The sequence below is a fragment of the Azolla caroliniana genome, unplaced genomic scaffold (genome assembly GCF_043228905.1).
Source record: "Azolla caroliniana isolate FFs.n. ecotype wild unplaced genomic scaffold, voAzoCaro1.0.p SCAF_10, whole genome shotgun sequence".
NCBI lineage: Eukaryota > Viridiplantae > Streptophyta > Polypodiopsida > Salviniales > Salviniaceae > Azolla > Azolla caroliniana.
The window spans coordinates 1,608,170-1,618,658 of record NW_028230445.1 but is presented as its reverse complement, the minus strand read 5'-3'; the positions used below and the strand labels follow the sequence as shown (position 1 = coordinate 1,618,658).

Here is a 10,489-nt window from a genome sequence, read left to right as displayed (position 1 = left end):
TTATTTATTTATTTAAATAAATGTATTTCACCAAAAAAAACAATTATTCATTAATAGATTATAGTGTCAAGAGAGTTTATGAAACTTATTTTAATTAATTAATTTTTTTAAAATGAATATTTTTATATTTATTATACAAATATGATTACTATTAGTATGAACTTTGAAGATATAATTAGTTTGAAGTACCATTTTTAATGTCAAGATAAAAATATCCATAAATTTTGAGGAAATAAAAAGTGAGAAATTAATCAGCCTTTATTTTATTTTATTTATTTATTAAAAATAAAACGACTATACATTTATTATAAATTTTTAGTAGTGTCAAGTCCCAAAAGTCCCTCTTTCATTATCCCTATTTATTGTTAAGTTTTTTTTATTTTATTTATTATCTTAGGATTTTTTTTTTTTAAAGTTTTTTTTTTTGGGGGGGGGGGGTAAACGAATACTTGACTAACCATTCGTATTCGTATTCGTTTGCATTCGAATGGGAAACACCACGAATGCGAATATGTCAATCTATGTATGTAGCATATCATGGATGATGCCGCTCCAAATACAATTTTGTTACTCTTAGAGAACCTTCATTTGGCTAGAATATATATAAGAGAAGAGGAATGACACAGGAAGTTAATCAACACTTATTTTTACAAACAAGAAACTAGGGAATGTGGTGCGAACACTTTTGTTATGTGTAGGTATTTTTGACATCATCCATCATTTGCGCGGACCTTTTTGTCGTGTTTAGTTCAATTGAAATAATAACAAGGGTGGAAAAGAATAGTTTGAAATAACTTATACTTGCAACACTAGTGACGTATATGACATAGAATACTTCATAAAAACTTTATTAAATGGACCTCTTTGTGAACTCCTATCGAATGATGTTGACCAAAACAAGATGTTCTGTTGCAATTACAACCTTTTGTTAATCTCATCATACTAGACCACCTAGTCCGCTTTTCACAAGAGGTGGGAAGGGCAATGTCAATGACAAAAACCAATCAGATTGGGTGTTGAGCATCGAACTAGAATATTGGCAAAACTCACATTTAAAGCTCGTGACTAGCTGGTTGTATGCCCGTTAGTAAATTGCTGAGCCTTGTGGAAAGCTCACCGCACAACCATTTGATCCATAGCTCTTGCATGCCATCTCATATTCGGTGAGCGACACTCGAGCATTTCAGAAAGGTGTTTCTAATACTGATAATGGACTTGTCTGTCCACACCACAATCACTTCTACTCGTTTTTTTCCGAGAAAATGTACTACGTGAATCCTTCGATGCTTACAGAGATAGACAAAAGAAGAAGGGTATAAACAGAAGAAGAAGAAGAAGAAGGGAATAGATAGAAGAAGAAGAATCAGGAGAATGTGGTGGGGTTGCATTGGGGGCATTTTCGTAAATATGACAAACACTGTTAAAATTTACTATGAGGGTCATGCTTTGTAAATATCATAAACCCTATTCTTTAGAACTCCTCTGTTAACCTTCACCAGTCGCTCGCACCTTCATCATACCCTAACATAATTTGCCCAAGTATTCGGTAAAACTTAATCTGTAGAACCCAGCAAATGGATGTGATCCACGCATAGATCGTCTGATTTAGGTTTAGGAAATAAAGGTCAGAGATGCAGAGAACAACCCCTGTTTATCTAAACATTTATGACCTTACCAGTTTCAATGATTACCTTTACTGGTTTGGCGTCGGAATTTTCCACTCTGGCATCGAAAGTAAGTTTCCACTTTGTTTTTTTTTATGTAGTTCCTTGTGAAGATTGTTTGCTCCACTGCTTATTTCCTCCCTTGTTTCTTTATGCTGGGTAGTGGAGGAATTTTCAATCAATATCATTGTGATCAAAATTTCCTCCAGGCTTGTTTATTTTCTCCATTTGATATGCCGCCACATTGTTGATAATTGAATTCTTGTACGCTAGCAACGGAAATTTAGATCCATATAATAAATATTACCTTTCATTGTTAATTGGTATCTCCACAAGTTGCAGAAAATATAATGTTCTTATGTGGTCAGTCAGCGAAATCGAGATGCATGTCATTAAAAATATCTTCAGCATTTCTTTTCCACGTTGCTGAAACCTGAAATGTTTCTATTAGAGTGCAGCAATTGGATTTGATGCTGATGATGAAAATTTGCTTTGATATTTTTTGTCTCTTCCGACATTGCTGAGTATTTTTTATGTGGGTAGTAGTCAAACTGAGATACATTTGATCAAATTGTGCGTCATTTATTATTTTCTACATATGAAATCGCAATCCTTTGTTGTGGGTAGTCAAATAGAAGTAAGATATACAGGATCCAAGTCATTGTTTCTAGGTAAAAACTCCTGATTTTCTCTTTCTTTTCCCGATTGCCCCTAAGTTAGCATTATTTTCCTCAATGCCCTCGGGTAACCCTTAAAAGAGCAGTTGTATGTGCTATTCAAACAATTATATGGTCAATTCATCCCTTTTTTGTCAACTATATGTGCTATTTAAGCAATTGTATGGTCAATTTGTGCTTTCGTCATTCTTTCAGGGAGTCGACCAATGGTGTTTGGGGAAGTAGTGAAAAATCTGGGGCATTTGGGAAAATAAAGGAAAATTCATGGTTATTTCAGAGTTATTCCCTTATTTTCTACACTAAATACTTAATATGTCTCCACATTGGTAATAATTAATTAATTAAGTTTTGTAATGCTGACTAGTCAATGAAGTGGAGTATGCGTTTGGTGGTCATGACTTTCATACATGTGGGATCTTTGAGGTCAAACCTCGAAGCTGCCCTGGCTTCACATTTAGAAGAAGCATCGCGATTGGGTCCACTGACTTAAGCCCTTCTGATATATGGAATGTATTAGTTGACATGTCATCTCATTATACTGGTGATTCGTACAATTTTCTCACTAAGAATTGTAACCACTTCACCAATGAGCTTTGCTTAACGCTTACTGGAAGATCATTGCCAGGATGGGTGAATCGACTTGCTGGCCTTGGTGAGTTTCAATCACACACTCCAAAATATGCATCCATGATTAGTATAAGAAGAATCACTACACATTTTAATATGCTATATTTCCAATCATTATTGTTTGGTTTAAGCTTGTTCTGACGTATGTTCTTAATAGATAGATGAAAAGAAAATCAATTTTGGTTTCAGCTTCTTTTTGTTGATGACTCTTGTAATTTATGGCTGGCCTAAAAAATAGCGAATGTTGTCTTTTGGTGTGTAATACAGCCAGTCCCATTATATTGGTTTGGTTAAAGCTTTATTTATAGAGATATATGCACAAAAAAATCCAATTTATCTGTTTTCTTAAAAGAGAATCCTATTTGATGTTTGTTTGGTTTAAAGCTTGTTTTTAGAGACATGTAATTTATAAAAAGGTTGTTGCTAGGGGCATGTGTTCTTAATGTATATACGTGAAAATTGCATTTGGATTTAGCATAAATATGAACAATTTTGCATTGATGATCCAGCTTTTTGGATTGTGGGGTTAAGAATTACCAAGCTCCTGTTTGCTACATCGGAAGTCACCTGAGTGACAGAACTCATGCTTTAGGTTGAGCCGTCTCTTTTCAAGATGAAGCAGAGGCAAGCCATAATATTGTGATCAATCATTTTGAGATGCGAAAACCATGATAATGCATTAATTAGTATAAATCAAACGTTTTCTCTTTAAAAATATATCAATATTTAATCTTATCACAAAAACTTAATAGTGGCTGCATCTTTTCAATTCATGTGTACCATCTATTGCTTACGGAGTGTTAGAATCAAATGGTTGCATGTTTTCAATTCATGTAAACCATATATTTCTTACGAAGTGTTAGAATCAAACTAAAAGGATGTATATAACAAGCTTTACCTGATGAGCAGATCATTCCTTTTTCTTCTGGTCAACCTATGGTGCTATCTTTATCTTTTGCTTTTTATGTTTTAGCATTTTGGTTTTTGTTTGATATGTTTTAGCATCTTCTACTACACTGCAAAGCATTGGCTTAGTAAAAGCAGTCGAGTAAATGTGGTTGTGTTGTATGTTTCATTTTCAGGTTCTTTTTGTAGCTGTGTACTACCAGAATCTTTTCTAATTATTACTGATCAACAATCACTGGAGTATAGCTCATCAGAAGGTATTTTTTCCATCTTAATTTCTTAAGAAACAAACACAATAGACCTTCAGAATATGTAAAGTCGAAACATAGGGCATGCTTCAAAAATTGAAGTTTTAGGGTTTGTTATTGTGGGTTGTTATGGGGTCTGATAAGGGCAGCCCCAGATGATTATACTTCCTATTGGTGAGAGGTGGGATTGATTAGTAACTAGTCAAGGGAGAAAGGTGCTCCTGGATTGCACCTCATCATCTCCATTAGCTGATTAGTCAATGAGTTTGGCTGGACACTCAGGCAGCTGAATTATTGTTAACACTTCATTAATGATCATGTAATCAATAACATGCGGTGAAGGGAGCTTGACTTACTAATTAACAATAAAATGTAATTATATTCTCCATCTCCCTTTAGGTAGGCATGGTGTTGAAGGAGAGATTTTGGCCTTGTGACCTAATCTTTACTTCTATTTGCTTTACTCCTACTTGGCGCATGAATTAGAATTACATTCATATCTATCCTGATGATCACCTTTGATGTCCCTATTTGACAGTTAATTCTACTAATCCCAAAAATGTCGCTTTCTTTCCCTTACTATATATATATATATATTCTATAGTTCTACGAATTTACAATCATTTTTAAACTAGCACGCCAGATGATTAATAGGTTTCAGGGCTTATTTAAATCAACAATGGCTCACTTCAACAAGATGGTTTAAAACATGCTAAATTGCTTTATGTTTACAGATGTACAAAGTTTTTCGAATGACTCTGGTGATGAAACATTATTGTTAGTGCCATCAAATGCCAACTGTAGATAGCTACGTGATATCATGCTGTGACTCGTTACTGAAGGTGAAAGATGGCATAGTGTATTATACAAGCAAGATGCTGTTTTGCCACAGGAGTAACATGTAACATGGATTCCAACCTAGATGTTCCATGGCTAATTCTCACATTGTATCAAATCATCTATGCTAAGCTTACATATGATGCCTTCCTGCCTACCCTCAATTACTTTTCATTTCATCATCACATTTTATGATTTGTTCATACATCCATTGTTGTATTAAATCCTCACATGAAATGATTAATTTTCTACCATTACTTTCAAAATTGTCATAATTTGAGTTGGTTTTTACATGCTTGTCCATTCATTGTCTTGTGAAATGGAAGTAGCTCTTTCATTCCATCAATCGGACAATGTTAAGTAAGTTTTTGTATCACTCTTCATCAATATGGTACTAAAAATGAAACATTTCTTTGACATATGTGTAGATTTTAATAACGACTCTTGATTCTACAGAATTTTACTCATTAATTTTGCAAGCAAGAATGCAATTTGAGATTCGTATTTTGATGATATTGAAACTTCCATAATGATAGTAACCCTAGTTTTTTGCCTTCTTGGCACCTAACCTTGATAGACTTTTTCGCTAAGGTCTAAGGCCCTTGGGTGATCTATATTGATTTGTAAGTTGATGATAAATGATGGAAAACACCGGGGCATGTAAGGTGTTAGGTCAATTTGATGAGCTAGTGGTTTAACTTTGTGTTAGATCATTGCAAGGTCTAAGGTTCTGGGTTGGTCTATAATGTCTTGTAAGATCATGGTAAGTGAAGGAAAACATTGGGGCATGTATCATGCCAGGTGAATTCAATAAGCTAGCGGTTAACTTTGCATTAGATCATTGCAAGGGATCAGGCAGGCGTGATGCACCCTTTTGCGGCGAGACGTGGGTGCTAACCACTACTCTCAAGCGCATTTGACAATGTCTCCTAAGCTAGCCCTCAGGAGAACTCGCTAATCACGCACCTCTCTCAAATAACAAATACAATGGGAAAGCTTAACAAACCTACCCACAACTCTTTAATCACGCTTAATCCCGCACTTATGAGAAATCAGGTACAAAGATTAAGGGCCAGTGTCTCTCTTGTTCCTCCACTAATCACTCTTAGGAGAAAGAAAGAAAGATATATTAACGTCTTCTAAGGCCAAAATTGATCCCCGAGGAAAAAACACAAGGGCATTTCGGGAAATATCAGAAAGTCAGGGGCATTTCGGGAAATAAGGAAAATACAGGCCATCTGCTGTACGAGCAGAAGAAGCTGCAGAAGAAGAAGAAGAAAGCAGAAGAAGCTGCAGAAGAAGAAGACGAGGAAGAGAGAGGAGGTATGGGGAAGGGTAAAGGAAGGAAGCGCCGCGAGGCCAACTATCGGGCTGCGCATGGAGGACATCACTCTCTCCCTGGCCCCCCTACCCCAGCAGACGCCATGGCTATCCCCTCCAAGCTCCGCCACATCATGAGCCTTAAAGCTTCCAATGCTTCTTCTTCTTCTCCATCTCCACATCTTCCTCGTTCTTCTCAAAGAATTAACGGTAAGTTGCTTCCCCCTCTCTCTTCTTTGCTTTTCTCTGAGTCCGTTTGATGCGATTAAGAAACGGAAAGCTCATTACTGCCATTTTCTCTCCTCGTTTTCCTTTGATGGAGGAAAGAAACTTTAGTAATTATGTCTGCTTTTCTCTAAGTTTTGTTTGATAGAAATGACTGCAAGTTAAATGCCTGGTTTTCTTTCGTTTGACTGAGGCAACGGCACGTTTAGTACTGCGCTTCCGTTTCTCCGAGTTCAGTTGGTGGAGGAGACGACAAGGTTAGGTTGTCGCAAATTCTTTTCTTTACCTTGATGGAGGAAACGACAAGTTTCATGTCACGTTTTCTTTTCCTGTGTTATTTTGGTGGAGGGAACGGCAACTTCTCTGAGTTTGTTTGGGGGAGGAAATGTTTGGGGAAGGATATGTTTTGTTATGTTTGTCTATGTTTGAGTTCGGAAGTAAAAAATTTAATATCACCTTTTCTTACCTCTCAGTATGGTTGTCTGGGGAAACAGCGTATTCAGTGTCTCCTTTTCTTTTCTCTTGAGTAAATTTGACTGGGAAAGTGATACGTTTAGTTTCACCTTTTCTCTTCTCCGAGTTTGTTTGGTGGAGGTTTTAGCATCACCTTTTCGTTTATCTCAGGTCTTTTGATGGTTGTGACAGCAAGTTTAATATCATATCTTCTATTTTGTGAGTATTTTTTATGGAAAGGCAAATTTATGCTGCAAGGAAGTAAAAATATACAGCCACAGGGATATGAAGTAGCTGAAGATGATCTCGTTTTAACTCAGTATGCAATAGCTTAGCAAAATATAGTTTTTCTTTCTTTAGAATGATTTGCAAACAGTATTATCCTAAAGAAGAAAAGAACATTCCAGATTACATGATGAGCAAAAAAGTATTTTCTTTAAACGGAAAAGGAAATTCTATCTATATCAGGATGATAAGCAGAAAAGGACTTTTTTTAACAGGAAAACGGGAAAGAAAATCTAGATCAGTTTGATTATCAAATTAGCATTTTCCTTAAACAGCAAGGAACGTGTGGATAATCAAAGACTATCCCGCTTTAAACAGAATGAAACTGAAAATTATGTGATAAGAACACAACATATCCTTTAAACCAGAACATTCTTTTCTTTGGATGATCGCTAGATGATATATAAGTTTTGATACCGTAAGCACTTATGTTCTTTAAACTTCAGGGGCTTCTACATCTTAACAAGATGTAGACAGTTGGGATGGTAATGCATTGATTATGGTCATTTACCAGTTGCCACCGAGTGTGACGAGGAACTGCTGCTGGCTTGGCTCTCAAAATGATCCTTGTGAGCTCACAGATCATCTGTAGGATATTGGTTTTATAACTATTTTTTAGAGGAAGCAATATATTATTCACAAAACAGCAATTGGTTTAGCACAAGGAACCTCTGTGTCTTTTTTACTGAAGCAATATATATATTCGTTTTCAATATCTAATCAGGACCTGTCTGTATAGGTCTAGGTACTCATGAATGGATATTTATAGACCATGAGCTTGAAGAAGGTTCTGGGAAAATGCTTTGAATGTACGCCCCACTATGTAACATGTCTGAGGATGTTTGCAACGTGATTGATTATATTGCTGCAGTAATTTCTATATATTATAAATTAAACATGAGAATCTCCTAAGCATGTTATAACCTTTCTTTTTTCCCTTTATCGTAACTATTTGACTCAATCACATGCTCGTTGGTTTGCAGTAAGAATACTTTATCTTGATTCCAAACCTCGAAGATTTCGTTTTTTTTTCCTCTTAAAACTAGTTCTGGTTTCAATCAAATAAGAGTCAGATTAGCAGCAACCTTGTGTCTGGTAGTGTGTGGATTTTCACAATACTTCATGGGTGCATCCATAACCAAATGCTACCGTGTCTAATCACAAGTCAAGCTAAAATTCCATGACCTGATCAATAGTGTTTTTTGTTTCATTAGGTCAATTGAAGTTGAAACCAGGCAAAAACAAGGATAAATTTGAGGTGCGAATAAATGCATGCTATTTCTGAGCTTACTAAAAATGTAGGGGAGACTTAGAAATAGCCAATTTGAAAGTAGTGCTTTTCCGAGATTACAAAGATAATTCTGATTAACACATTATTAGTGAAGAAATTAAGGGTATACATTAAATGTGAATGTTCTTGACACCCTGTTTGGCGCTGCAGAGTTTCAAAAAATTAAGACAAGCTGATGAGAACCAAATCCAAAATTTACAACAAGAAAAACATGAAGACAATTCTGTCAGAGAAGGGGTTGATGGAGATATCCAAATCGAAAAACTATCTGTACCAAAAATAAAAAAGAGAAAGCGAAATGAGAGCATGCAGGATCTAATGGACAAATACAGGATCACTCCTGTACGCAAAGGGCTTAGTGAACGCAAAAAGAAGTGAGTGCTCTCGAATTGAAACGTATTTCTCTTGTTTTTGACAAGGAAAGCTAATGTGTAAATAGGCTTCGGAAGATTATCCTATGAATTGTCAAAAGTTATACAGATAGGTAATGTAAATTTGCTAACAATGTAAATGTCTCATTGTAAAGGTACCTACAGGATAAAAAGAAAAAGAAGAAACCAAGCAAGAACTATTCAACTGACTCAAGTTCTTTACATCAAGAAGATAGAATAAGTTTTGGTGAAGTTGTGGAGGCACCTCCAAAACTTTCCATACCCAAAAAAGAAACTGTAAGTGCTCATCATACGCTTAAACAACTAACAATGATTTGACTTTTTTCAATTGTCTCAATGTATGTATGCAATTCTGATTCTTTAATTGCCATAAAGTTTGAGGCATTCGGTGAAAGGTTAGTAACCTCTATATCTTTAAAATGGTTAAGAATTGAAGCGATAATGCATGACATAGCTGACACAAAATGTGGTTTTAAATACATAATGTAAGTTACACCAGGAGAGTTTTCAGAAACCGAGCTGAAATGGTTAAGAATTGAAGCAATAATCCATCACATAGCTGACACAAAATGTGGTTTAAAATACATAATGTACGTTACACTAGGAGAGTTTTCAGAAACCGAGCTGACTAATTAGTGCCTTGTTTGTATAACTTCGCCATAATATTGCATGTGAAGGGTTAAAAAAACTACATTGATTACTCTTCAAGTAATCTATTTAACTTGCAAATTCTTTCTGTGATAATTGTAAGACTGTTATCGTGTGCAGAGCATTTCACAAGAACGGTTGCGGCTACAGGCTGTAGAAGCATACAGGCAGAAGAAAAAATGGTCTTCAAGGCCAGGGAGTCATAAGCCACCTCTCCTGAAACCTGTCAATTCTCATTAGCCTGTGATTTTGGAGTATATTTCTAGTCCTGAGATGTGAAACCGTGGTTCCTTCAAATGAATAAACTCATGCTAATGTCCCCATAAGTTAAATTGATTCTACTGCTGGCACCACGGAAATGCTGAGTCAGCCATTAATGTATATATGATGTCAATTGACTTTTATGCTTAAATTAGAGAATTTAAATATTTGGCTTTACTGCGTGAGAAGGATGCTGTTTAAGCATTTTCTAGAATTTTGTAATGGACCGTAAGCAATAGAAGTGAGTGTAAGTTAAGCCCATTTTAGAGGTTTGTAATTTCAACCAAAATATTTGAAGCTCATTGTAGTGTGCCATCTTTGCCTCACCATTATCTTTTATATAGTCTATTGATGTAGACTAACTACTTTTACAGTTGGTTTAAGAGATAAAGAAAGTATGCTGTTTGAAATAGTTAACCATTGTACATATAGTGATATATGCCCGCATATAAGAGAAGACCATCTGGCATTGGATCTGTCTGGTATGACAAGTGGAATGTGACACATGAATTGGTCTAGGTAATAACATGCAGGAAAGTATTTTAACGTTTCAACAACTTTCCCAAGAGATAAATGTCAGTTACACATAGTCCCGTGTATACTTTTTTAAAAAAACAGCATCACTTTTAAATATGCCATAAATGACTTTGATCAA

At 35.5% G+C, this 10,489-nt stretch overlaps 2 protein-coding genes across 3 annotated transcripts; both read left to right on the top strand.

Moving 5' to 3' along the window:
- Positions 1–1,509: 1,509 nt before the first annotated feature.
- On the top strand, positions 1,510–5,213 carry LOC147858631 (deSI-like protein At4g17486). Of its 2 annotated transcripts, none has more exons than XM_087326233.1 (4): positions 1,510–1,734; positions 2,706–2,993; positions 4,051–4,131; positions 4,857–5,213. In XM_087326233.1, the coding sequence occupies exons 1-4, from the start codon at positions 1,632–1,634 to the stop codon at positions 4,928–4,930; spliced, it is 546 nt and encodes a 181-aa protein (XP_087182359.1). In that variant the 5' UTR covers positions 1,510–1,631; the 3' UTR covers positions 4,931–5,213. The 2 variants fall into 2 exon arrangements, with proteins under 2 accessions (XP_087182359.1, XP_087182358.1); XM_087326232.1 differs by having other exon boundaries at positions 2,706–3,035.
- Positions 5,214–6,207: 994 nt separating this feature from the next.
- LOC147858630 (uncharacterized) lies at positions 6,208–10,134 on the top strand. Its single transcript, XM_087326378.1, has 5 exons — positions 6,208–6,489; positions 8,457–8,500; positions 8,684–8,907; positions 9,060–9,201; positions 9,694–10,134. The coding sequence occupies exons 1-5, from the start codon at positions 6,285–6,287 to the stop codon at positions 9,811–9,813; spliced, it is 735 nt and encodes a 244-aa protein (XP_087182504.1). The 5' UTR covers positions 6,208–6,284; the 3' UTR covers positions 9,814–10,134.
- The last annotated feature ends 355 nt before the right edge of the window (positions 10,135–10,489 follow it).

Bases quoted from the DNA above. Each gene is read 5' to 3' on its own strand.
- LOC147858631 (XM_087326232.1), top strand. From the start codon at position 1,632: ATGCAGAGAACAACCCCTGTTTATCTAAACATTTATGACCTTACCAGT. The intron at 1,735-2,705 runs GTAAGTTTCCAC...AATGCTGACTAG, and splicing joins TTTCCACTCTGGCATCGAAA to TCAATGAAGTGGAGTATGCG. The intron at 4,132-4,856 runs GTATTTTTTCCA...TTATGTTTACAG, and splicing joins GGAGTATAGCTCATCAGAAG to ATGTACAAAGTTTTTCGAAT.
- LOC147858630 (XM_087326378.1), top strand. From the start codon at position 6,285: ATGGGGAAGGGTAAAGGAAGGAAGCGCCGCGAGGCCAACTATCGGGCT. The intron at 6,490-8,456 runs GTAAGTTGCTTC...TTGTTTCATTAG, and splicing joins TTCTTCTCAAAGAATTAACG to GTCAATTGAAGTTGAAACCA. The intron at 8,501-8,683 runs GTGCGAATAAAT...TTGGCGCTGCAG, and splicing joins AAAACAAGGATAAATTTGAG to AGTTTCAAAAAATTAAGACA.